General features: G+C 35.8%; 1 protein-coding gene across 6 annotated transcripts in view; it reads right to left on the bottom strand.

The window, feature by feature from the left end:
- SMAD2 (SMAD family member 2) overlaps window positions 1-25,873 on the bottom strand; it is an 83,098-nt gene that overhangs the window by 22,537 nt on the left and 34,688 nt on the right. For 5 of the 6 annotated variants that reach the window (XM_081801279.1, XM_081801278.1, XM_081801277.1 and 2 more), the window contains 4 exons: window positions 8,563-8,652; window positions 7,316-7,509; window positions 6,344-6,478; window positions 3,456-3,530 (listed from right to left, as the gene is read on the bottom strand). In XM_081801279.1, the coding sequence (XP_081657405.1) occupies window positions 3,456-3,530; window positions 6,344-6,478; window positions 7,316-7,509; window positions 8,563-8,652 (494 nt within the window). The remainder of the gene's footprint in view (window positions 1-3,455; window positions 3,531-6,343; window positions 6,479-7,315; window positions 7,510-8,562; window positions 8,653-25,873) is intronic. The other variant, XM_081801282.1, reaches the window with a different exon arrangement.

The raw sequence follows: 25,873 nt of genomic DNA, 5'->3' as shown, positions 1-25,873 counted from the left end.
GACGTAATACCCAGCATGCAATTAAAAAAACAAACATGAGACGTGCAAAGTAGTAGGAAAAACTGACCCTTAATGAAAAGATAAAAGTCAACAGAAGCAGACTACATATGAAGCAGGTACTGGAATTACCAGATAAAGACTTTAAAATGGAAATTGTAAAATTAAAAAATAGATAATCTGACATGAATTCACTGAATTGGCTTAACAGCAGACAAAAAGCTAGACCCACATATAGACAATGGAGCCAAGGTAAATCAATGGAGAAAGGAAACGTCTCTTCAACAAGTAGGGCCAAAACAACTGGACACACGTCTAGAGGAATGGAAGAAAGGGCAGAAATGGTAAATATGCAGGTCAATACAAAAAGTTACTTTTTAATCCTTTAAAAATTAAAAAAAAAAAACAAACCTCAAAGTCTAAAGCAAAAATAAGATACTCTGGGGTTTATACACACAGATAAGACAAATGACAAGGGCAGCACAAACAGGCAGGTGGATGTAATTAGTGTTATCAAATTCTTAACACTGCGCATGAGGTTGTAAAAATATTACAACTTAACAACCTAAGCAGTCGATGATGAAATTGGGATATACGTTGTAATCATGAGAACACTCACTGAGAGAACACTACTAAGTGGTACTGTTAAAAAGTCAAGAGAGTAAATAGAATGGATTCAAACATAAATATATTTGATTAATCTGAAAGAATTCAGGAAAATTAAAAACAGAGGAACAAAAACCAGATGGGACAAATAGAAAAGAAACAGTAAAATGGTAACCCAAACTCAATGATATCAGTAAAGACACTACATAAAAACAGACTAAATATTCCAATTAAGAGAGATTGATAAGGACATGCGATGCTGTCCAGAAAGAACACATTTTACATATAAAGATACAGACAGACTGAAAGTATAAGGACGAAAGCTGTAGCATACAACCACTGAAATAAATAAGATATGGTGATGTGAACAGGAGATACATTTTGCAACAAGGGTCAATTAATCAGAAGGACATCATCATTCCAAATGTGTGCCAGTTAAAGACAGAGATTCAAAATACATGAAGTAAACACTGACAGGACCAGAATCAGAGCTGGAGACATTAACGCTGCTCTCCATTACTGAGTACAAGTAGAAAAAAATGAGAGGATTAGGAAGATCTAAACACCACCATCAAACATGCCTTAAGTGATGTAGAGAACTCAGCAAGTGCAGAACAGACATTCTTTTCAATTACACATGGAACTCTTCTCAACACAAATAAGACATGTTATGGCATAAAATAATTTTTAGCAAATTTCCAAAGACTCACATCATGCATAGTATATTTTGGACTGTAAGAGAATTCAGTTAGAAATCCATGAAGTATCTAGAAAATCCCCACAATTCTAAAAAACCAGAGTTTAAAGAGAGTTCCATTTTGTTCTAAATTGGGGTCCTATACCTCAGTTAGAACTTTCTTGCCATGGCACCGAGAGAGGAATGGACAGCAGGTAGAAGACTGGTAGTTAAACCAACTTTTAGCATCTCATGAATCAAATATGCACATTATCACTGTAAGAAATAATTTATATGTATCATTTTGAAAAAGTAACAGAATTAGAAATATTAGGTTAGGTTCAAAGCAAGCCCCCAAACACTGAATCCATTTTAGTTGAGTCCACTTACTCTCCCCTTCTCAAATTTGACCCTTTATCATAACCACTGATTATCTCCACCTTATTGCTCCTCCCCTGTGTCAGCTCTATGATCAAGTAGGGATTTGTGCACTAACTGGAATACTTGTGGCCTTCCACGTCTGGCTTCTTTCACTTAATCGAATGCTTTTGAGGTTCATCTATGTTGTACCATGTATCAGTACATCGCTTTTTTTATAAGGTTGAATAATATTTTGACATACAAATATACCTCATTTAATTTGTCCAGTGATCATCTGATGCACAGTTGTGTCGCTTCCACTTTTGGACTAGTATGGGTAATACTTAAGTGAACATTTGTGTACAAGTTTAGTGTGGAGTCCTTTTCAATTTTCGTGGGTATATACCTAGGAGTGAAACTGCTGGGTCATACTGTTTTTCCATATTTAACTTTTTAAGGAACAACAAACTTTTCCAAAGCAACCCAACCATTCTGCATTCCCAACAGCAACACATGAAGACTCCAACTTGTCTACATCCTCACCAACACTTCCACTGTCCTTTTCTGATCACAGCCATTGTAGTGGGTGTGAAGTGCCCAAGTACCCAAGTGAAGTGGGCACTGTGGTTTTGATTTGCATTTCCCTGATGGCTAATGATGTTGAGCATCTTTTCTTGGCATTCACTTTTAAATGTCACAGTGGCAGTGGTCCATCAAAAAAGGAACACAGTTGGTTCAGGAATACTGATCTTTGGCATATACGGGTGTATTAGGAAGATATATTTAGAAAGCCAACTATCATTTGCAGTAAGACATCTGCATTAAGATGTACATGTTTGATTTCCAGTCATCATTAGATTATCTACATTTATTGGTTATTTACTACTCTGAACAGTTGCAAGTATGATTAGCTACAGCAGAAGCTTCTTAATCTGGGAGTCTAATAATGGAAAGATTTAAACAACAGTATTGTAAAAGCCAGTCCCCAGGCCCCCCCCACCGCCTGTATTAATTCATTTAAAAATAACTTAGATTATCATAACTACAGAATGCTTTAGTATAAACTGTGTAGAAAAGCTGATAGTGTAATTTGACAGGCTGTGATATTCAAGTATCCAATCCTTAAGATTACAGACAGTGAGGAACACAGCAAACCAGACAATTACAGTGACGCCACAGCTACCTCACTGGTAACCTAATTAGTTCTGGTGGATTATACATTTTATTAGATAATAACTGTTTTAAAGCTCTGACATGTGTAATATTTATTACATGCTAAAACTTTTTCTCCACTGTGTCTGGAGTGGATAGCTAAAAGTTAGAAATTAATTGAATTAGGTCAGGTACAAGGTATTTTGTGAAAACAATCTACTATCATTCAGAACTCACTATTAAGTTAAAGGAGCACTGAAAATCTGATCCTCATCCCCCACCTCCAAATTTCTCAGAAAATCTGTTATTGGGCTCATTATGGTTTTTCATCACAAAGACATTTATTCATCGGGTAACTAAAACTTTGAACAGAAGCACACAATACTTAAACAGAAAACTACTGGAGTGCTCTCAAACTTTCATTTAATCTAAGGAGAGAAAAGTATAACAATTATTCTGCAGAGTAGCATGTGTAACTTTTTCATTGATAACAGGGCCCTCCTTTGGATGATTCAAATATAATTACGTCAATATAGAAGGTTCTTTTTATGATACATGTCCCAACTTCTCCACACTGAAGACTCACAAATAATACTTGTGGGGTTTTAAAGAGGGCAAAAATGTCTATGTCATTACTGAGGAATTTTGAAAAGTTAAGTTTTACCTGTATCCATACTTTGGTTCAACTGCTGATCACTTGTTTCTCCATCCTCACTGATATATCCAGGAGGTGGCGTTTCTACAAAAGTTTAGAACAAATCAAGCACAGGTGCAACTGAATGAATCTCACCACTTTTCTCCTAGCTACCAAAGATAACCAAAGAATCACTCTGAATAATAAATATGAGTATTATATAACATTATTATAAAACATAATATTTGGTACTGAGGACTTATGATCCAGGTTCTGATCCAAATCTTACAGGTGAGTCCTTAAAGCCTACTTGTAATACAATCAAGCTCTCCAGGCATATTTTCTTAGCTATTATTTACATATCTGGCTCATTCCCATATGTATATTTTCTGGAGCAAGAGCCAAAAATAGAACTTCCAAGATGCCTCAGTTCTGAATCAGTATGCTTCAAAGACATTAGTACCTACTTTTTTCTTTTTTTAAACTAATGGCCATCATGGATGGGTACATCTAGGAGATGATTAAAGAACACACAACGCACATGAGATTTCGGATTACAAAGTAATACGAGCTTACCTTAGGTTCTATGGGGCAAAAACATGGTAATATGTTTCAGGAAAGGTCTAGTTTGAATTCCACCTAAAAAGTACATTTCTCCAGGGATTTCTAACCACTAAATCCTGAGTGTTTGAAGGAGAAATTTAAATTCAAACACGGACTACTGCACAAACCTGAGGCAAAATACTCCCTGAAAAAAATACTCTAATGTGTCATTTCCAACATGCTTAATGAACAAAATGTTTATATTCAAGAGGCATCTGAACAGCTGAATAAGCTTCATGTAAAATAAATACATGTATATAATTTTACCAGTTAGAATCTCAAGGAAGAAAAATAAGTGATTATCAACAGTTTAGCATTTTCATGGCTGGGCAGTTTGAAGCAGTTCAAGATAATGTAATTACCAAAAGGGAGAGGGAGACATGTGGGTGAAAGGGCTCATTCGCTGAACACTTCACACTCTCCCTTCAATAAGCTAAGCGCAAATCTGAACCTAAGTAGGGAACTCTTCATTCAGTGTCAGTACCCCAGAATTGTTACTGAGGAAATTCTAGGAATAAAATAAAATACCTTCGTAGACTCAAACAATAAAGAACACAAAAACAAGATTAATATGTATCAATATGTACTATCTTAAAGGTTAAAGCTAACAAAATTAAACAGGGGGACGTTTTGTCAGTTTAACCACCCACGTCTCAAAGGTCTAAACAGGAAGAACTACTGAACTTTTAAATACTTTATCCTGTTTTACTTTTCTGTTATTATCTGTAAAATAATAAAGCTATTAAGCATTTTGGAGAAAATATTAAAATTTCTCTTGAAGTGGAACAGAAAAATGAACCCTTGGCCTGAACTGTCAGTTGGCGCTGGGTAAAGCCCCATTGTCCGGAAAAGCAAATAGGTGTGACCCACTTTTGATTTTCTACTTTATAAAATAAACCAAATCTAAACAAATAAAGAAAGGAAGATAAACCCAAACATCTCCACAAGTAAAAGCCACTAGCCACTTTGATTAACATCCTTCCAAATAATTACTGGGGAGGTGTCTTATAAGACTGTGTGCTGACACCTTGGTTTCCTGGTATTGTTGAATAACACAAATTCCCACATCGACGACTTAAAGTGCACCCCCCACACCACACACACATAACTACATCCAGCTAAGGCTTCTCCCGAGCCAAGGGCCTGTTTCAGTCCTGCCCCCCACCCCGTTAGTCCTCATACCCCACCTGCTCTATACCCTTCCCTCCTAACTTCTCAAAAAGTTTGTTTCCTATCAACCTAAAAAAAGTCTTAAACCCTCTTTTGGAATAAAATAATAGTTAAAAAAATGCACATTAAAACAATCAGGAAACACTTTCTACCTTTAAAATTAGCTATTTTAAAAAATCCTTCTTTTTCTTATGTTTTTAAAATTGTCTTCAATAAACAAGCACTATATCCATGAGACACATTAACGAAATCTTTTTTAAATGTACTTGAAACTAAGTTCCTTATATATTTTCTGTCGTATTAAAAAAAAAAAAAAGAGTGGGGTGGAGAAATATCACAAAAGGAGAACAAAATTGAGACACTAAAATATCCAACGTATAGCTCAATCCTCATCCTAGTATTTTATCTTTAGTTTCTGCTAGGAAAAAACCCAAAAAACAAAAAAGGGAAACACAAAGTAAGAAAATATTAGTTGTTCTTCTAAAAAACAATAGTGAAAACTAAAACTGCATCATGGAATATTATTACTAGGTCACATAATATAGTAATTAGAGCCATAGTAATAGTAAAGTATAGTAATTTGAGAACCATGTGGTTAAATTCATTTATTTTTCAGCAGAGGTTCCTGAGGCCCGGATGAAAAAACTAAATTAGAGGATTTCTGACTTTCAGTACAGCAGTGCTGCTACATCTTAGGAATTCTATCTCCTATGGGAATGCTACATTTCTCTCAAACATTATCAAACTATCTGTGAAAATGATTATTGGGTCGATTTTCAGTGACACTTGTTTTAGGAATACTTTCTTCCTGTACCACTTATTGTGCTTACATTCTGCCTCTCTCTTAGCTTCAACAACTAAGACAAACTTACTAAGACCTTTTCTTTTCTGCTTCTCACAGTACTTTGATTAAAGCCACTGCAAAAGAAAATGAAATACAAAGTAAAACTTTTCTCCAGACAAGAGCGTTTAAAGTACGACGAGGCTCATACGTGTCACAAAATCATCAACCCACAAAGTAGATTTTTCTATTCAAAACCCAGAAGCCCTTTAAAAAGTCAAACCACAATTTATGAATACTTGACTGTTTAGGAACAAACTCTGTATCTATCCCAATCTTCAGGAGATTCGGAAGGCAAAAATACCTGGGATGTAATTGCTCTGGGGCTCGATGCCCGCTGGGAAATTAGTGTTTTCTGGAATGGAGTGGGTATAATCGTCCAGAGGAGGCAGTTCTGTCAGGATCTCAGTATGCCGTGGCACCAGTACTGGAGGCAGAACTGGAAGAGGCAGAGGGGTCCACGTCAGCAGCAAGGAAGCAGGGATGGGCACTGGGGGGGGGGGGGGGACAGACCAGACCTTCGTCGCAGAACTTCACACACACACGAGAAGAAGAAAGTAGCCTGCTTAATTTTGAAAATTTAGGGCTCACCACTTTGGCATTATACTAGCTACTGAAAGCTGACAAATCTGATCGGTTTCAACTTGCCATGTAGTCCAGAATCTAAATTTCCCATTTATCCTGTACTTTGACGAACAAGGTCATTCTGGTGATATTATTATTACCCTAAGAGTTCATAAATCCCCGCTGGAAAAGGTGCAGAAAGAGCTGTGAAGTCAGATTTAGGCCATTTCTAAAAATATAGCTGTCTTCTCTTTAAAAGTTTCAAGTACACAGCTAAGTAAACTAAAAGTCTTGCCATGAACTTCACTAGGCTGCTTAGATGCAATCAATACCATTAAAGTACTTCAAAAAGATGCTCAACGAACAAAACGACTCAACACAGCTCAGGCAGCAGACAGGTAAAGAGGTCTATCAGTTTAGTTCCAAGCAGACTGGGAATCTGGGGATTAGAATTTCCTAGATATGTAACCTGAGGTCAAACAGTATGCTCTCCCAAGAAACGGACATATCTGACCCTCTAAGGGTTTATTTTTCCCTATTTAAAACATTTAAAAAGTACTTTTAATGACTAGCAAATCATACACTGTATTTTTAGGTAATTTATTAGAATTTTACACCAAAGTTTCCCAGGGGCAACTGCCTATGAGTACCTAACATACTTAAGGTCAAGCATTAAATTTAAAACAAGGAAAAAAAGCCCCAATTTTTCTACCTGGTGTCTCAACTCTCTGGTAGTGGTAAGGGTTTACACATACTTCATCCTTTTTAAGATTAAAAGCATATTCGCAGTTTTCGATCGCTTTGAGCTCATGGTGACTGTGAAGGTCAGGCCAGCGCCACAATCGGCAATATATGACGTGTGGCAGTCCTTTTCGGTGAGACACTTGTAGACGGCCATCCAGAGACCTGTTGAGAAGCAAGGGGAAAGAAAGGTGGGAACTTTAAAAACAAAATAGGCACAGTCGACCGGGCTAAATTAATACAATAAGAGCATAAAGAAAGGAATGACAGACATTTAGTTAGTTTCAGTGAGTACAAGGAAGAAAAATGCACTATTTAATGGGGCTGCTATAAAAGTAAGCAGCAGCACTAGCAGATGTTTCTCATAAATACGCTACATAAATGACTCGGATGTCAATGAGTGGCTAACCACTTGGGAAGAAACTGATGTTTAAAAAAGGATCATACAGTATACTTGAAAAACTTTTTGCCAACTTCTATCTTGAGTAAATCAAGCTCTTATTTAGGGATGCTTTGGAGGGCATTAATACTGTAGGTGACTGAATTATCAAAAAAAGGAACTAGTGTGAAGAATGGTAAGTACCAACAATGATGTAAAGTAACTTACTCAAACTAATGTAGCTCATTACCCAGTTGTGATTGTTTTGAGTACCGAGGTGTAGTTCTATAGCTCACACAGTAATGCAGATGGTGATGAAATACAATGAGATGAAATGGACAAATACCAATATGCTCCAAAAGAGAATAAGGTGATTTAAAAAAAAAAAAAAGAGAGAACATAAAATGAGTTAGCCTAGCGTTAACTGTGATATAAGGGGTTTGGTAAATAACTATGTATTTATTAGTATAAAGAAGAGGAGATTTAGATGACAGCAAGAAATTTAGCAAAAACTGGTTATAGATCTACTTGAAAATTAGGCCAATAACAGATTAAAATCTAATCTCAAACTCAAATGAGAATATAGTTATCAAAGTTCCTATTTTTTAGGGGATGCAGCAATTTAAAGAAGATTCAAAACTAAAATTTCATTGATCAAAACATCAGCTGACACATTTAATATATCGTTAATACCGGCAAGCAGGTATTTTAAATGCCATGCCTTATTTACATTAAGGAAACATCCTAGGCAAAATGATACTGAGCAACCCATAACAGGTCTTCCAAAACAGCCCCCCGCCCCAAGATTGCTAGGATTCCATAGAGGGCAGAATATTCACCTGGTTTGTTCAGAGAAGCTGTAAAGGCCTGTTGTATCCCACTGATCTATCGTATTTGGTGTACTCAGTCCCCAAATTTCAGAGCAAGTGCTGTGCATAAATTGAAAAACAAAAAATTGATGTGAACATGGAAGCATGGTTATTCAAAATACCATGATGTAAAACATGGAAAATGTACAGAATACTTCCTTCACCCAGAAAATATATATATCGCTTCACTTTTTCACGGGCTTTTAGTGCTAGTTTCTATATTTTCCATATGAAGGAAGCCAATAAAATGGAACATGTGACTCCAGATAAGTTATGATTATGTTTTAAAAATGTGAACACCAATGCTCTCTAGCTTCATGAAATCATACCTATAATGCCCTTTCCAATTTGCTCTACTCACGACAAAAGACTAATACCTGTGCCTTTGGCCTTACTGAGAGTGCTTCATTTTATAATCTTGTTTTTTTAAAAAAAAAAAAAAAACTTATCTAAAACTGGATGTCAACTGGTCTTTTCAATACAGGAAAAATTTCACTTAAGTTAGATACATATCCACAGTTAAGATTTTCACATCATTTGTTTGAGAAATTTATCTATTCAGTTTTACTACTACTACATAGGAGAAGGAAGTACATTCTGAAGTCATTCAAACATAGCATACCACCTTAAAAGCTTTAAGAAATTGCTGTGAGGACTAAAGATATGTGAAAGCACCAAATTCTTAAAAAATGACATGAATATGAAAAATCACCTATATCTAGTTTTTCAGAATTCAATACACCTGAAGGACACAGACCAGGAAGACCTCAAGCTTTTTCTTCCACATCTCATGCCAGACCATGGGCTGCCCTGAGAAAATTCTCCCTACTTCCCTGCCATGGCTTTATGTCACAGTCACTTTTCATTGTGGGAGAAGGAAAGAAGGGCTTCAAAGGCAGTCTGGAATGGACCTTTTGCCTCTCAACAGGTCTCAGGTCAAAAGTTGCGCTTTTTACAATTAAAGTCAGAAGGTAATTTCTGAAACAAACTCAAACTCCATTTCTTACATCTTACAAAATCATCAAAATTTCAAAGAAGAAGAAGAACCATTTCAAAACAATTTTTGGAAATAAAATCAAACAACTGATTAAACTCCAGATGTACACGTTGCTAATGAACTAACTGAGTCAACATTTCACAGGACACTGTGGCAAGAGCTGTCTTCCTGTGGCCTGGCAACACACCTCGAAGGGGCTGCTGGGCCACCGCAGAGCCACCGGGCTACAGACACATTTCATGCCATGCCCTGGTGGCTACAGCAGCCAGACTGGACGATTTTTACAAATGCATTTGCAGACACTACCCAGCATCCTCTTAAGGTATTTTATAGATTCTCTTGCTTCTTAGGCTGTAGAAACCTTTCATTTCCCAAACAACAAAAGTCAGAAAAGTCAAGAAACTGGAGGATAATGTAAATCTTTTCTTTTTTCCCCAAAGATGTACTGACTAAAAAACCCGTAACATACACGGTTCTTTTATTTAAGATATTTATCAATTATCTACCGAAAACACAGAGCACCAACTTGTTTAAATCACAATAAAATCAACTACATTCTAGAGTGTTATGAATCTGAATTTAAACCTCAGAAGGGAAAGTATATAGCTTACTCTTCAACCTTTGAAAATAATTTGAGGAAAATGACTAACAAAAGATTAGATCAAGGGGCTATTCTGCTCTTATGAACATTTAATGAAGATTTCACTCAAGTAATTCTGACACGGACACAGAACCAGAATCTAAAAGAGAGCACAAAGAGCTTAAGTTGGGCTTGAATCAAGCCTTGAAATATATCAGACAATAATAAACAGTCCTTGTTCAGAACATGCAATCAATCTAGAGGCAGGCTGACCTAGATCCCACCCCCAACTCAGCCACTTTCCAACTTCCATCACAGGGTATGGATAAGCCTCAGTCCTACTGTTTACTGTAACATCCCTCTCCAAATTAAAAGATTTACTTAAAAATATTAAATTCGCTTCTAGCTAGTAAAATTTTTGCTTGTTTAAGAAAAATGTCTTTTTTTAAAAGAATAAATTTATAACAAAATACACAAAGCACCTGGAATAAATGAAAGTATAAATGTGTCAAAACTACACAAAGAAACATTTTAATTATTACTAAAGAACACAAGGGCAAAGTAAGCAAAGAGAAAAGCATCTATCCTCCTATTCAGGAAGACATCATAGTGATATCAATTCTGCCAAAGTTATGCATTTCATGCAATCTCAATACAAATCCCAGACAAAATTACTCCAAATATAACATAGCAAAATAAATAAGAATGACCAGGAAAACTTGAATAAAGAAGAGTAGAAACTGGCCCTACCAAATTCTGAAATGTTATAAATTCTCAATAAAAACAGTATGCAATTAGCAAGAGTACACAAACAAAACAGAAGTCCTGCCTGTAGAGCAGCCTCAATTAGGCGAATCTTCCTTCAGATAAAAATGACAGCCTCTCAACAAAATATAATAAAATCAACTATTTGAAAACAGTGGAGAGAGACCAAAAGGACAAAAAACAAAAGGAAGTCAATCTTTGTAAGGGGGGAACTATACTGGATGAGCCACATTTAGGTGGCTTTGTATCTAAGGACAGCCCACAGTCGGAGCTTGGCAGGACATCTAGACCTTAAGCAGAAAACTGCAGTTTGACTGACTGGCACAAACAATCAGAGAATGGACATGGGGCTGCCAAAGAGGCTGGAAAAAGAAGGAGAAAAATCTTGTAAGAAGGAGTGACAGGGGGAAAAATATCAAAATATGAGTGTGAACTCTGCCCAAATCTTTGACTGACCTCTCAACTACATATATGGGAGAGACTATACGGCCTGCTGAAAACTAGCACTTGGAAATCTAAAAGAACAAAATCCTGAAATCTCAGCTGTTGCTTACATCAGAGGCAAACAGTTTGGAGTTTGAGGCTGACCAAAACTATCTGCTAGAACAAAAATCAACTCTTCAGAGGAAGATAGCAGAGTTTAGAGTCTCTAGAATATTTCATCCCAAATTATCCAGTACAGAAAGTACAAATTACTAAACATATGTAGAAATAGGAAAATGTTACCCCCTAGTCAACAGAAAGAATAGCCAGTAGAAACAGACCCCCAGAATGAAATAACAGACAAGGATTTTAAAGTAACTACTGTGAATATGTTCATGGACTTGATGAACAGATGGGAATCTCTGCTGATTAATGGAAACTATAAAAATGAATCAAATAGTAATTCTAGAACTGAAAATTATAAAATCAGAAATTAAAAAATTAACCTGACGGTTGGGGGAAGACAGAAGAGTCAATATGAAGATGAGTCAACAGAAATTACCTAAGCAGAAGAAGCAAAATGAAAAAGATTGAATAACAAAATGAACAGTCTCAATAACGTACAGCCCAAGAGGAAGCAAAAACAAACCAGAAGAAATATTTGAAACAGTGACAGCTGAAACATTTTCAACTTCAGTTGAAACTAAACTCATACTTTAAAGAAACTCAGTTAATACCAAGCAGTTTAAATACAAAGAAAATCACACTTGGGCACATCATTGTCAAAATATTAAAAACAAAAGATGAAAAGAAAATCTTCAAAGTGGTGAGAACCACAAAAACTCTTGGCATAAAGGACTCCATCTAAAGCCCTGCACTAAGAGACTTGATTAAGCTCTAGCCTGGCTTCTAGGAGCCTAAGGTCAAGTCCCTGGTAGGATCCAGACCCTTTTGAGTTCCTGTTGGGGAAAAGGTCAAGACGGCCAAAAGAATTTACCATTTGTTCCTGCCAACACTTGTCCATAGACCCCTGACCTCCTTTTTTAGCATTTACTTAAAACACTTGCACTTGTAAATCCTTTCCCAGTCTCTTTGAGATGTACTGTGTGTCTCCTACAGCTCAGGAGTCTTTTCTCAAGTACCTGAAATCTGTTCCTTTGAAATGTAATCAGTCATCAGAAAGGACAGATCTGTCTCCCAGATTACCCTCAGAGGGAGGGTAGAAGCCTAACTTCGAGAGAAACGCCATTTAGCAGACACAGATGGCCCAATCACACTGATACTGACCAACCCTCTTACCCATTTTTTTGCTAATTTCTCTCTTCCATGACTCTGCTCAAGCCTCTACTCATTCCCCCAGCCCCACTCCCATATTTTCCCAGTCACCTCTATGCAAATCGAAATTGAGCTCAGCTCTTCTACCACCATGATTACTGAATAGTCTGTTTTTACCACCTTTAATCAATGTCTGGCTTTAACTTTGACAGTAGCCAGAGTAGAACAATCCACATATGTAGAGGAATGAATACATGAGTAACAATTTCTCATCAGAAACAGTAGAAGCCAAAAGACAATGGAACACCTTTAAAGAGCTGAAAGGGGAAAAAACCAAACTCAACCTAAAATCTATATCCAACAAAAATATCCTTCATATAAGAAGTCAAAACAAAAACATGTCCAGGTAAACAAAAACTGAGAATTCATTTGTAGCAGACTATGCCCAAAGAAATGCTAAAGGAAAGTTCTTCAGGGTAAAAAACAGAAATAGATGAAAACTCTTAAGTCACTGAGAAAAATTAAGAGAACTAGAAAGCATTAAGTATGCAGATAAATGTAAAAGACAGCATTTTTCTCTTAATTTCTACAAAAAGGAGATGGCTATTATAGCAAAAATTATAACTCTAAAAGTATGTGGATGCAATTTGTATGACAACAGCCAACAGAAACAAAAGGATGTGTTAAAAACAGCTACACTGTTGCAAAGCTAAGGATTCATATTGTCACTGAGAAAGCAACCCCTGCCCAAAAAGAGGAGGGACATAGCAAAAAAAGCATAGAGAAAATTAAAATGAAACACTAAAAAATAATTAACCCCAAAGGAAGGAAAGAAAAGGGAGAAGAAAAATCAGATGATAACAGAAAAAAGAGTAAATCCACCACATCAATAATAACATTATACATAAATACACCACACATTCCAATAAGTGGCAGAGACTTGTCAGAATGAATACAAGATGTAAAATATCTACAAAAAAGATGTACTTCAAATAGAATACATTGATTAGCTGAAAATATAAGAATGGAAATACACAGTTCATGCAAGCAATAAGCTTAATAAAACATAGTATCAGAAATAATAAGGCTTTAAGACTAAGAATATTACCAGAGGTAAAAAGAGACATTTCCTAAGAAGGTCAATTCATCAGAAAATATTAACCATCCTGTATGCATCTAAAAATACATTTCAAAAGACATTAAACAAAAACTAACAGATCTAAAGGACGAAATGAACACATCAATAATCAGAAACTTCAGTAACTCTTTGGATAATTAGACTGCAAAAAATAAAAATCCATCTATCATAGAAGAGCTGCACAATACAATCAACCACCTGATCTAACTGACATAAACAGAATCCTTTTCAAGTATACACGGGACATTAAGAAAAAGAGAACCATATATTGGGGCCATAAAAAAAGGGTCAATTAATTTTAAAACTTTGGGATCTTATAGATTCTGTTCTTTGGCCACAAGAGAAATTAGAAACCAATGACTGAAAGATTCTTAGAAAAGTCCCAAATATTTGGAAATTAACAACACATTTCTAAATAACCCATGGGTCAAAGAAGAAATCACAAAATAAATTAGGAAATACTTTCCATGATAATGAATCTACGATACAAGAAATTTGGGAGGGGATGCTAAATCTAAACTAGTGCTTAAAGGGAAATTTATTGCTTAACAACTACATTAGAAGGAAGAAATATTTTAATGACCTAATCAACAATGATATGATTCTAATTAACATTGTACCGGAGGTCCTAGCCAGCACAATATGGCAAGAAAAAGTGAAAAGCAAAATTGGAAAGGGAAGAAATGAAACTACTTTTCACTTTTCTTTTTTTGAAAAAAGCCAAACTCAAAGAAACAGAGAGCAGAATGTTGTTTACCAGGGGCTGGAGGGTGGGAAAAATGGATATACGCTGGTCAAAGGATACAAACTTTCAGTTATAAGAGTTATAAATTCCGGGGATCTAATGTACAACATGGTGACTATAATTAACAATACTGTACTACATATTGGAAAGTTGTTAAGAGAACAGATCTTAAAAAGTTATCTCTCCCCACACAAAAAAATGTTATGTGAAGGGATGGAGATGTTAACTAACTTTACTGTGGTAATCATTTTGCAGTATATGTATATCAGATCATCACATTGTACATGTTAAACTTACATGTTGTATTGGCAATAATCTCAAGAAAGCTGGAACAAAAGCCCTGCTTTTTTTGGACAATGACATAATTGTTTATATAGAAAATCTCTGAAGCAACTTCTAGAACTCATTAGTAAATTTAGCAATGCTGCAGGATGTAAGGGCAACTTATAAAAATCCATTATATTTCTATATACTAGCAATAAACAATTTGAAAATTAAAATTTTAAATTCCATTTAGAATAGTGTCAAAAAAACAAAATATTTAGACAAAAGGTTTAAAGCAAAATATACAAGGCCTATAAATACTAACATCTGAAAACTGTGCTGAAAGATATTAAATAAACCTAAGTATACAAAGAGATACACTATATCTAAATATTAAATGACTTAAGATTTCTATCTTCCCTAATTCCCTAATAATATTTGGTCTATTTTTTTTCCAAATCCATTGCAATCATGGTTTCAGCAAGGTATTTTTATAACAATTGACAAGCTGGTTAGAAATGCAAAGGATCCTGAATAGCAAAACAATCTTGGAAAAGAAGAATTACAACACGGGTGAGATGTATTTATCTCAGAAATACTTAGTTGGCTAAAAGAAGCTGAACATAAACGACTAGATATTGAATGATTCCATTCACATGAAGTTCTAGAAGGGGAAAAAAAAAAACAAATTGAAAGCAAAAAAAAAAATTCAAACAGTGGTTGCCTCAAAAACCATTGGGAAAGCACAGGAAAGAATGTTCTGGATGATGAAAATGTTCTATTATCTTGATACACTGTAAACGCATTTGTCAAATATCATCTTATTGTGCACTTATGATTTATGTACTTTGCCATTTGAAAACTGTACCTTAAAAAACTAACAACAAAAAACCCAAGAAAAAAAAAAAAGAACTCAATTAGACAAAACTCAGAATGAAAATCAGCAACAAAAAAATATTCATATAATAATTTAGTATATGATAAAGCTCCCTATGAACTTATAGGGAAAAATCTCTAAAAATCATATTAAATGAAAAAAGCAAGCACAGTATGTATAGTAAGCTACTCTCTTAAAAAAAAAAAAGAAGTATCTATGTATATGTGTATGCCTCAGGACACACACACACACACACACACACACAGAGACACACCATGAATGGGTTATCTGAGGTGGAGGAGGGGAAGAGGACTTTTCAATGTATGTTTTTTCTGTTTGTATGTATGCATGCATGTCTATATGTGTATACATATACAGATTTTTAAACCATGTGAATATATTGTCTTTTTCCAAAATTAAACAAATGAAACAAAATACTGCCACAGAATTAAATGCAAGTCAAAACATCTTGACATTTCTATAAAAAGATATGCTTCTAACCTTAGATAACTAAGCATAAGAAGTACAGACTGTTATTTGCTATTCTGCGTCATTTCAGCTCACGTTGGGCATTACTGTAGGAGACGATAAAGTGCCAGTGAGAGTCCTGTTCATTTTCCTCTGGCACAATGTCTTCTCTCTCTAACATAGGCCTTTGGAACCCATTTTCTTCCACATGCATTTATGTCAATAGCCCCTTCCTAGCCACCTTTTGACTTAACTACTAATTCTTTAGGTATGCCTACCAATTCAGGGCAATTTTTAAGACCTAGCAATCTAGGGGATTTAAATCAGGTGGTTTTAATCACCCCCTCCTTCCTTAAGCATTGATTTTCTATAACCACATTTTATTTTGCCCGTAAGACCCTGAGCTCCCAAAGATGTCTGTATACCTACCAATGAGCAACAAGGTAGACTAAATTAGTATTTGTTGAGCATAAAAACTGGATCACAATACTCCTAGTCACACTAAAGCATATATTTTAAATAACAGTGCAGAAAAATGGCTCTCTCAGGTTTTCAGTTTGTTAATAAGGAGGGGCAAGTTACAATTTCAAGTATGGACAGTTCCTGAAAAATACTAAAAGAAACAAATGCAGGGCACCTGGGTGGCTCAGTCGTTAAGCGTCTGCCTTCAGCTCAGGTCATGATCCCAGGGTCCTGGGATCGAGCCCCGCATCAGGCTCCCTGCTCTCCAGGAAGCCTGCTTCTCCCTCTCCCCCCACCACCCCCCCACTTGTGTTCCCTCTCTTGCTGTATCTCTCTCTGTAAAATAAATAAATAAAATCTTAAAAATAAATAAATAAAAAAATAAAAGAAACGAATGCAGGAAAAATGTTAAAGAAAGAGCACTAACTGTAACAACTATATGAAAGCTCTTTTATACATTCCCTATTCCAATAAATCTAGAATATCATCTATTTAAAATACATTATTTTGTGTTAATGTAAAAGAAAACACTTCTAATTTTATTTACAAGATGCATCCCAAAGTGAAAATATGTTCATCTTAGACTCAGTGAAATATGTAGTAACAATTACTTTCATGCGTTAGCGACTACGTGTCAGGTACCGTGTAAGACTTTACATCATGGACCTTTGTAATAACCTGCAAGCTATGTATTACTATTTCATTTTAAATTTGGGAAAACTCAGCCTCAGAAAGAAAATAAAATACCCTCACCAAGGTCACACCTAACAAGCGGCAGGGTCATGATTCTAATCCACATCTTACCAAACAATGCTTTCCACTCTACCAAGAGCTTTCTGAACTTTTACTTTAATACCAACTACACCAGCATTTCTATGACTAAAGCCTAGGGATCTGTGGGCACCTCAAATATAGTACTTTTTTCAAGGGTCTGTCTGGTTCCTACAATAACTTGATACATTTTTATTGTGAGAAAACAGTAACTTCCATATCCCCGTATCCTGGGTCACTGGATAAGCACCAGTCTTTACTGCTTCATCACGGCAGTGTCTGGGCTTGGGTCTGTTACAAACACCTCAGTGCCAAGGGTAAGTAGAGAGATTGACTTAACATGGAAATGATGACATCACACCATTTGAAAGGCCAAATGAATCAGGGTGTGTGCTATTTAAATGTTTCATAGTAGTTGCAGAGAAAAGAAGTAGAATTCAGCAACACAGAGCACAGAGTAGTACACGGACCTCAAAAGAACCCTAGTCATGGGTAGCATGCAGTACCACAATCACAAATGGAAACAGAAAATCAGTATTAACAAAAAAGGCATCATTTGTTAAAATGACGTTAGAATTTTCTTAGTTACAGAGCTCAGTATAAATTAGCCTTTTCTGATTAAGCTTAAAGTTTACACTAAATTAGTTTTTTTTGTAGAATTTATCTGAGAGAGAGAGCACAAGAGAGCTCAAGCAGGGGGAATGGCAGAGGGAGAGAGAGAAGCAGGCTCCCCGCTGAGACAAGGGGCTCGATCCCAGGTCTCTGAGATCATGACCTGGGCCAAAGGTAGACGCTTAACAGACTGAACCACCCAGACTCCTCACTAAATTATGTTCCTGTATATTTAAACACTATTAAGGGAAGCCACAGAAATGTCTGTACATTACTTGAATGTGAAAAGCATCTACATGCATATCAAACTGTTTACAAGTAAGAATAAGAGAGGATAGGTCTGAGAAGGCTAAACTAATACACACACTTGGTGAAATCAACAATATATCCCGAAGAAAGTACTGAATTTTATTATCATTAATATTATCTTAGCACTATCCCAAACACATTAGCTCAACACTTCCTAAATTTATTTGACCATCTGACTTCAGGACATTCTAAAAATTGAGTACTAAAAAATATCATATTAATGGTTAAAAACATGAACTTGTCTCAGATAAATTCCGACCGATCAAAGCTTGATATTGTTCACTAATGCAATTAACATACAATATTGCAAACATGTTTAAATAGGATGTAATAGACCATAAATCATCTACAATGCTGTCTCTGCATCAATACACAGATGAGCAAGCATGCCCATTTGAGAATCTCATGCAAAGTCCTGCAGTCTTTGTATGCACCACAGTTTCTTACAGGCAGATTATCCCCTAGCAACTGTGTAAGCTTCTTGCATATACTGACTGAATCTTAAAAAATCTGGAGAAAAGAGGTTAAAACAGCTATTACAATCATCAGGACACTAAAGTGCCAAAAAGTTTGCGTGGCATACAATGTATTACTGATCACTGGACTAGTCAGATAATTAGCTAGGTTTACTTGCTAGTAAGTCTGGCAGAAATTCTTACAGAATTTCCCTAGTAATCACTTTTATAAATATCAGTAGAATTAACGCTTAATGCTTTTCTTCATCTAAGAATAAACTGACCTTTGAAAACTGAAGTTAAAATTTTAAGTCTAGTGTAAAATTTACCAACTATATACATGCAGAGGTATTTTCTATACGCATCTACATTAACATTTTGTACTTCTTTCAAACAGACATTATGTTTGTTAATATACTGTCTATATTAAGGACATGTATATTTATTTATATACTTGTTATCAGGAGACAAAAGAGAAATGATGAAAACTAAGTTCAAGACTGAAGGCTCAGACCACAGAATCCTATAAACTATGAGTTTTACTGTTCTTGTCATATTTGCATGATTTACTGCAGCAGTTCAACTACCAGTGTCAAGTAATAAACCTTACACTGTTTTACCAATTTATTATTTTTCAATACCTTCTTGCCTAAAGAGTATATTTCTTCTACAAATCAAAAGGAGTAAGAATCCAGCTTGTCAAGATTATAAAGCATGCTGAACACTAAAATTAAAGGGGTTAACAAATTAGGAGAATGGTATCAGCGAAAGAAACTTCACTCGAGGCTCCAGCTCTTGATTACAGATATACTCAAGAAATATGGATTTCATGGAACAATCTGTAACTACCCATCTGTAATTATTTCTCCTTACAACAAAACACCCCTTTCATTTCATATGTAACTAGCAGGGACGAACATTTATATTTTAAATAGCTCAGGAATCAAGAACTGATCCTTGTAATAAAAAGACCATGTGTCTCTGTAATTACACATACTATAACTGTCTGTGTACTTCATCACCACTCTGCAGCTAAGGGGTGGGAAACAGAAGAAAAAAAAAAAGAAAATGCCCACCTCCAGATTTTTTTTTGCCTTCCTTCTATCAGAAGCTTTAGGAACAATCTTGTCCTTAACAAATCAGCAAAGGGTCCAAGTGAACAATTAAGAAATTTTCATTGGTTGGGGCACCTGAGTGGCTCAGTCGGTTAAGCGGCTGCCTTCAGCTCAGGTCATGATCCCAGGGTCCTGGGATCGAGCCCCGCATTGGGGTCCCTGCTCAACGGAGAGCCTGCTTCTCCCTCTCCCTCTGTCTGCCGCTCTGCCTACTTGTGCTATCTCTGTTAAATAAATAAATAAAAATCTTTAAAAAAAAAAAGAAAGAAATTTTCATTGGCTACAGAAAACTTTAAAAATTGCCAACACTTAGGGGTGCCTTAATTAAGCATCTGACTCTTGATTTCTGCTCAGGTCATGATCTCAGGGGTTGAAAAATCGAACCCCGCATCTGGGTCCGCGCTCATTGCAGAGTCTGCTTGGAGATTCTCTCTCACCCTCTGCTCTTCCCCACCACACGCATGCGTGCTCTCTCTCTCAAATAAATAAATCTTAAAAAAAAAAAAGAAAGAGGGGCGCCTGGGTGGCTCAGTCGTTGGGCGTCTGCCTTCGGCTCAGGTCGTGATCCCAGGGTCCTGGGATCAAGCCCCGCATCGGGCTCCCTGCTCAGCAGGAAGCCTGCTTCTCCCTCTCCCACTCCCCCTGCTTGTGTTCCCTCTCTCGCTGTATCTCTCTCTGTCAAATAAATAAAAAATCTTTAAAAAAAAAAGAAAAAAGAAAAATTGCCAACACTTATTTTAAGCATTTGCTATGTACCTAGCATATCAAAGTGCTTTACATATACTATCTTTTATACTCATATCAACCCTATAAAGTGAATTCACATTACCATTATTTTCAAATAAAGAAATAAATGTGAGCAGTTAAATAACTCAAAAGGTCACAGAGCTATTGAAGTAAGAGCCAGGACTTCTATCCATTTCTGGCTGGCTTAAGAGCCTAAATTTTTCAAGGTACACACTTTTGCAGAATGAATAGTGTAAATGAATGATTTCAAACTTTTATAGTAGTATGTACTGAGTATATTTTCTTCTTTTCTGTATTCTTAATACTCTGGCATTTGGGGCCTTGATGGGGAGGTTGTTCCTCCCAGGGCTAATTCCTAGAGATAGCAAGAGACTCCCTGGAGAGTGCACCTTTCTCACATAAAAACCAACCTCTCCAGAGCCCATACCCCGAACTAATAAACTCTCACACATCATGCCAATATTCCTCCTGCCATAAATCACCCTAGAGCTAGGTACTGGACAACTAGGAGTGACCCCTAGTTCCAGAGCCTGATGAAATTATTCAAGCTACCCAAACCTAATCTCTCTCAGTATATCTACCTGGAATTGCCCATTCCTTCCCTGGAAAATTCCAACAAAGGTTCTGGGCTATGCTTGGTCCTTGCCCCTCTATTTATCAACCCACCTTATTTTTTGATATATTAAAATTTAAGTTGCAGATTCCTCAAATCTAGACACTTAAACATACATATATTAACTAGAATTCATTGCTCACTTTTTTTTTTTTAGGTAAAATTACATAACATGAAACAAACCTTAATGGTGCCATCTTGTTTTATCCGTTGCATAAAATGTGTTAACCCCCAACCCTGACAAGAATATCCACCCAGAAAGCCCCTAATGCCCTTTTATCAGTCAATTCCTGCCATCCCCTCTCCCATCCTGAGGCAATCATGGATCTGTTTTTTTTCACCATATGTTTAATCTCTTTTAGAACTTCTGCATAAATAGAATCATACAGTATATTCTCCTTTGGGTCTGGCTTTTTTGACTCAGCATAATGATTTTGAGAGTCACCCATGTGACTGAATGGTGCTTGGACTTTCCATTACATAAACAGACCACAATTTGTTTAGTTATTTTTTACCAATGGACACCTGACCTGTTGCCAGATCTGGGGTATTATGAATAAAGCTGCCATGAGCATTCAAGTAAGTGCATGCCTTTTTGTGGACACATGTTCTGTCTTGGGTAAATACCTAGAAGTGAAATTCTTAGAGGTTATTGGGTAGATGCATGTTTAGTTTTAAAAGAAAGTGCCAGATCTTTTCTCCCAAGTCGAAAGTACCATTTTATATTCCCTCCTTCAATATATGAAAAGTTTCTGGTTGTTCCACAGCCTCCGCAACATTTGGTGTGGTCAGTTTACTTAATTATAGCCATTCTGGTGGCTGTGCAGTGGTATTTCAAAGTGGTTTCAATTTGCATTTTCATGATGACTAACAATATTGCACACTTTCCACTGGTTTACTGGCCATTGGTATGTCTTCTTTTGTACCTAAATTTTTTCCCCATTTTTAAAATTAGATTCTGAGTTCCAGAAATTCTTTATAAATTCTGGATACAATCCTTTTGTCAGAAATGTTTTGCAAATATTTTCTTCTATTTTGTGATTTGCTTATTCATTTCTTAATGTTTTCTGAGATCCTTTTAGTATTAATGAAGTCTAACATCAAATTCCTCTTACCGCTTTCTATATAAAAACCACAATAACCTTTGCCTAACCCCAACTCACGAATATATTCTCCTATATAGGCTTTTAGATGAGAACTATGATCTGGATTTTTTTTTTTTTGAATGGCATAAGGTGGCATCAGAGTTCATTCTTCCATATGGATATCCAGTTCTTCCAGCATTATATGTTAAAAACTTTCCTGTCCCTATTGGATCACTTTGGCATCTCTGTCAAAAATCAAATAACCTTATCTCTTTGGGGTTATCTATTCTATTTATCTTTTTGTTTTTATGCCAGAACCACACTGTACTGATTACTGTAGCTTCATGGAAAGTCTTAAAGTCAGATAATTTAAGTCCTCTTTGTTTTTTCTTCTCAAGATTGCTTTGGATATTCTAGGCCCTGTGCATTTCCATGTAAATTTTAGGGTAAGTCTGTACATTTCCACACACATGAGGGGGAAAAAAAAAAAGCTCTTTAGGGAGATTGATTTGGATCAGACTAAATTAGAAGAAATTGACTTAATATTCCTGAGTGTTCCAACTCATAAATATGTCAATTTATTGCATGGTAGTTCCAACATGTAGGTCATCTCAGGGTTGGTCTCCATTGGTCTCCTATTGAGATAGGGTCACATTTTCTTCGTTCTTCATATGTTGAGTAATTTGGGACTATATGCCGGACACTGATTGGTATGTGACAGAGATGCTAGATTCTGTTATTTTTCTCCAGTAAGGGTTAACGGTTTTTGTTTTGGCTGGCAATTAATTTGTTTGCACTTAAACTGCAAATTCTGTCTTTGAACAATTCAAATCCATTTTTTACCTTTAACTAGGCTGCATGCACTAAGTCTACCCTACATATGTGTGGGTTCAGGGGTCAGCCCAGTGATTTTGGTGATGTTCTTAAGCAGAATCTGGGACTCTTGCATTCTGTTCTGTAGCTCTTTCCTTGCTAGGATTTTCCCCTCACTCTTCAGCCATTATGGTTGTCCCAAACTCCAACCTCTGGTTTATCAGGACAGAAAAAGTGGGTTTTGGAATGAAATTTTAGCTACTCTGCACATTCTGCATGGATAAAAAAAAGCTTATTAAAAACAAAATTCACCTTTTCTTCTAAGAGTCAAATCTCCTCCAAAAGAAGTCTATTTTTGTTTACTCTCTAGTGCCCTATGTTTTTCTTTATATCTTGTGCAGTTTATAACTGTAATCTGAGGGAGTGGCATTCTGGTAAAAGCCTGTCTATATAAGAATTCTCTCTCCATTCATCTTTAATTTCCCTCATCAGAGTTTTGAAATTTCAGTGTAGAGATCTTGTGTGTCTTTTAAAAATTTTATTGAGACTATTTTTAAATTCGATACTATTCGCAGCACTGATTTCTTAATATCACTTCCATATTTATGAAAAAATGGATTTTCAGACACTGGATCTGTAAAGTGCAGCCTTGCTAATAAATTTAATCATTTGTTTTAGATGTTTTTGTAGATTGCTTTTAAAAGGTTTCTTACATGATCATGTCATCTACAAAAACCAAGTTTTGACCCAATCTTTCAGATCTTTATGCCTTTTACATTTCATATTCCACTGGCTAGGTCCTCCACTAAAATAATGAATTGAAGACACAAGAGTGGACAGACATCCTTGTCCTGATTCTGATATTGGGAAAACACTATTTTATGATTCTCTCAGCTGTCAGTTTTTCTTAAATGTCCTTTATCACACTGAGGAAATCTCTTGACATTTCTAGTTTGCTGGGGGTGTTTATCATGAATGGATGAATTCTGTCAATTGCTTTTGACCAAGTGGGGTGATCTTATGCTTTTTCTCCTTTGTTAGTGCAGTGAATTACACTAATTTTTGAAATTTATAAATTAAACTTGCATTTTTGGGATAAATCTCACCTGTGATGTATTCTTTTTATATATTGCTGTTTAACAATTTTTTGACAAATATTAATCCATAAATTTTCTCCTTTGGATGCTGTCTTTGCCAAGTTCTGGCATTGGGGTTATGTTGGCCTCATAAGAGAACTTTTTTTCTGAATTTCTGTAAGACTGATATTATTTCTTGCTCAAATGTTTGAAATTACCAGGAAAGCCACCCACACCAGTAGTTTTCTTTGTGGTAAAGATTTTAATTATGAATTCAGTTTTCTTTTTTTAAAGATTTTATTTATTCTTCTGAGAGCGAGCGAGCATGAGCGGGGGGGGCGCACAGAGGGAAAAGCAGACTCCATGCTGAGCAGGGAGCTGGACATGGGGCTCGATCCCAGGACCCCAAGATCATGATCAGAGCCAAAGGCAGATGCTCAACCAACTGAGCCACCCAGGGACCCCATGAATTCAATTTCTTTAATTGATACAGAGCTACCCAAATCTTCCATTTCTTCTTTCATCAGCTAGGATAACATTTTTTAAGAAAGTTGACCATTTCAAACTTAATAGCATAAAGTTATTTAAAATATATGCATATTAGGCTTTTAATGTCTGTAGGACATTTCATTTCTAAGAGAAGTAATTTATGTTTATGGTCTCTATCATGTTCTTTCTCACCATTAGTCTAAGAGGGGTTTACCAACTTACCTCTACTGTCTTTCTTCTAATCATGGATTTCTTATTATTTTTTTTCCCTTCTACTTACTTTCCATTTTCTTTGACTTTTGTTTCTACTTTCTTACATGAAGTCTTAGGTAAGTTTTCTAATATGGTTATTTAAAGCTATAAATTTCCCTTTAAGCACCGTTTCAGCTACATCCCACATATTTGATATGCTGTAATTTCATTATCACTTAGTCTGAATTATATTCTAATTTCTCTCATGGTTTTCTTCTAAATAACCCATGGGTCAAAGAGCTGTGTCATTTAATCTCCATTTTTTAAGATGTTTTATTGGTATTGATTTCTAATTTCATTCTGTTGTTGGCAGAGAATATACTTTTTTGATTTCAACCTTTTAAAATTTATTGAGACTTCTGCCCTGCAAATAGTCTTTCCTGGTATAGTTACCATGAGCACTTGAAAAGACTGTATTATACTGATATTAGATTTAGTAGTCTATAAACATCAAGTCAGTGGTTAACAGTGTAATCTAGATCTTCTATGTCTTTACTGATTTTTTTGGGCCTAACTGAACTCTCCAACTGTAACTGTGGATTTGTGATTTTGACCCATTAATTCTTCCAAGTTTTACTACACATATTTTGAAGCTTTTTTATTAAGCAGGTACACATTTATGTTTATGGCTTCTTGATGTCAGCACTTCAGAGAGGTCATTTTACAATGCACGTATCAGCACTAAGCCCTTACACATATTAAATCACTTGACCTTCCAACAACCCACGAATCAGGCACTGTTATCCCCACTGGACAAATGAGGTAGTGGAAGCACAGAGGTAAAGTCACATGTCATCATGCAGCCAGCAAGTGGCCAGAAGAGGTTGCATTCTTAATTACCAATGCTATTCTGCCTCTTATGTAGTTATTAAAAACAAACAATAAAAACACAGCAAGACAAAACTAAAACAGTAACTTTAGTATAGTATCCCAGATAAGTAAAACCTTCA

Source organism: Leptonychotes weddellii, chromosome 13 (genome assembly GCF_054177405.1).
Source record: "Leptonychotes weddellii isolate Sample4059 chromosome 13, ASM5417740v2, whole genome shotgun sequence".
Lineage (NCBI taxonomy): Eukaryota > Metazoa > Chordata > Mammalia > Carnivora > Phocidae > Leptonychotes > Leptonychotes weddellii.
This window is presented reverse-complemented; position numbering and strand designations above follow the sequence as displayed.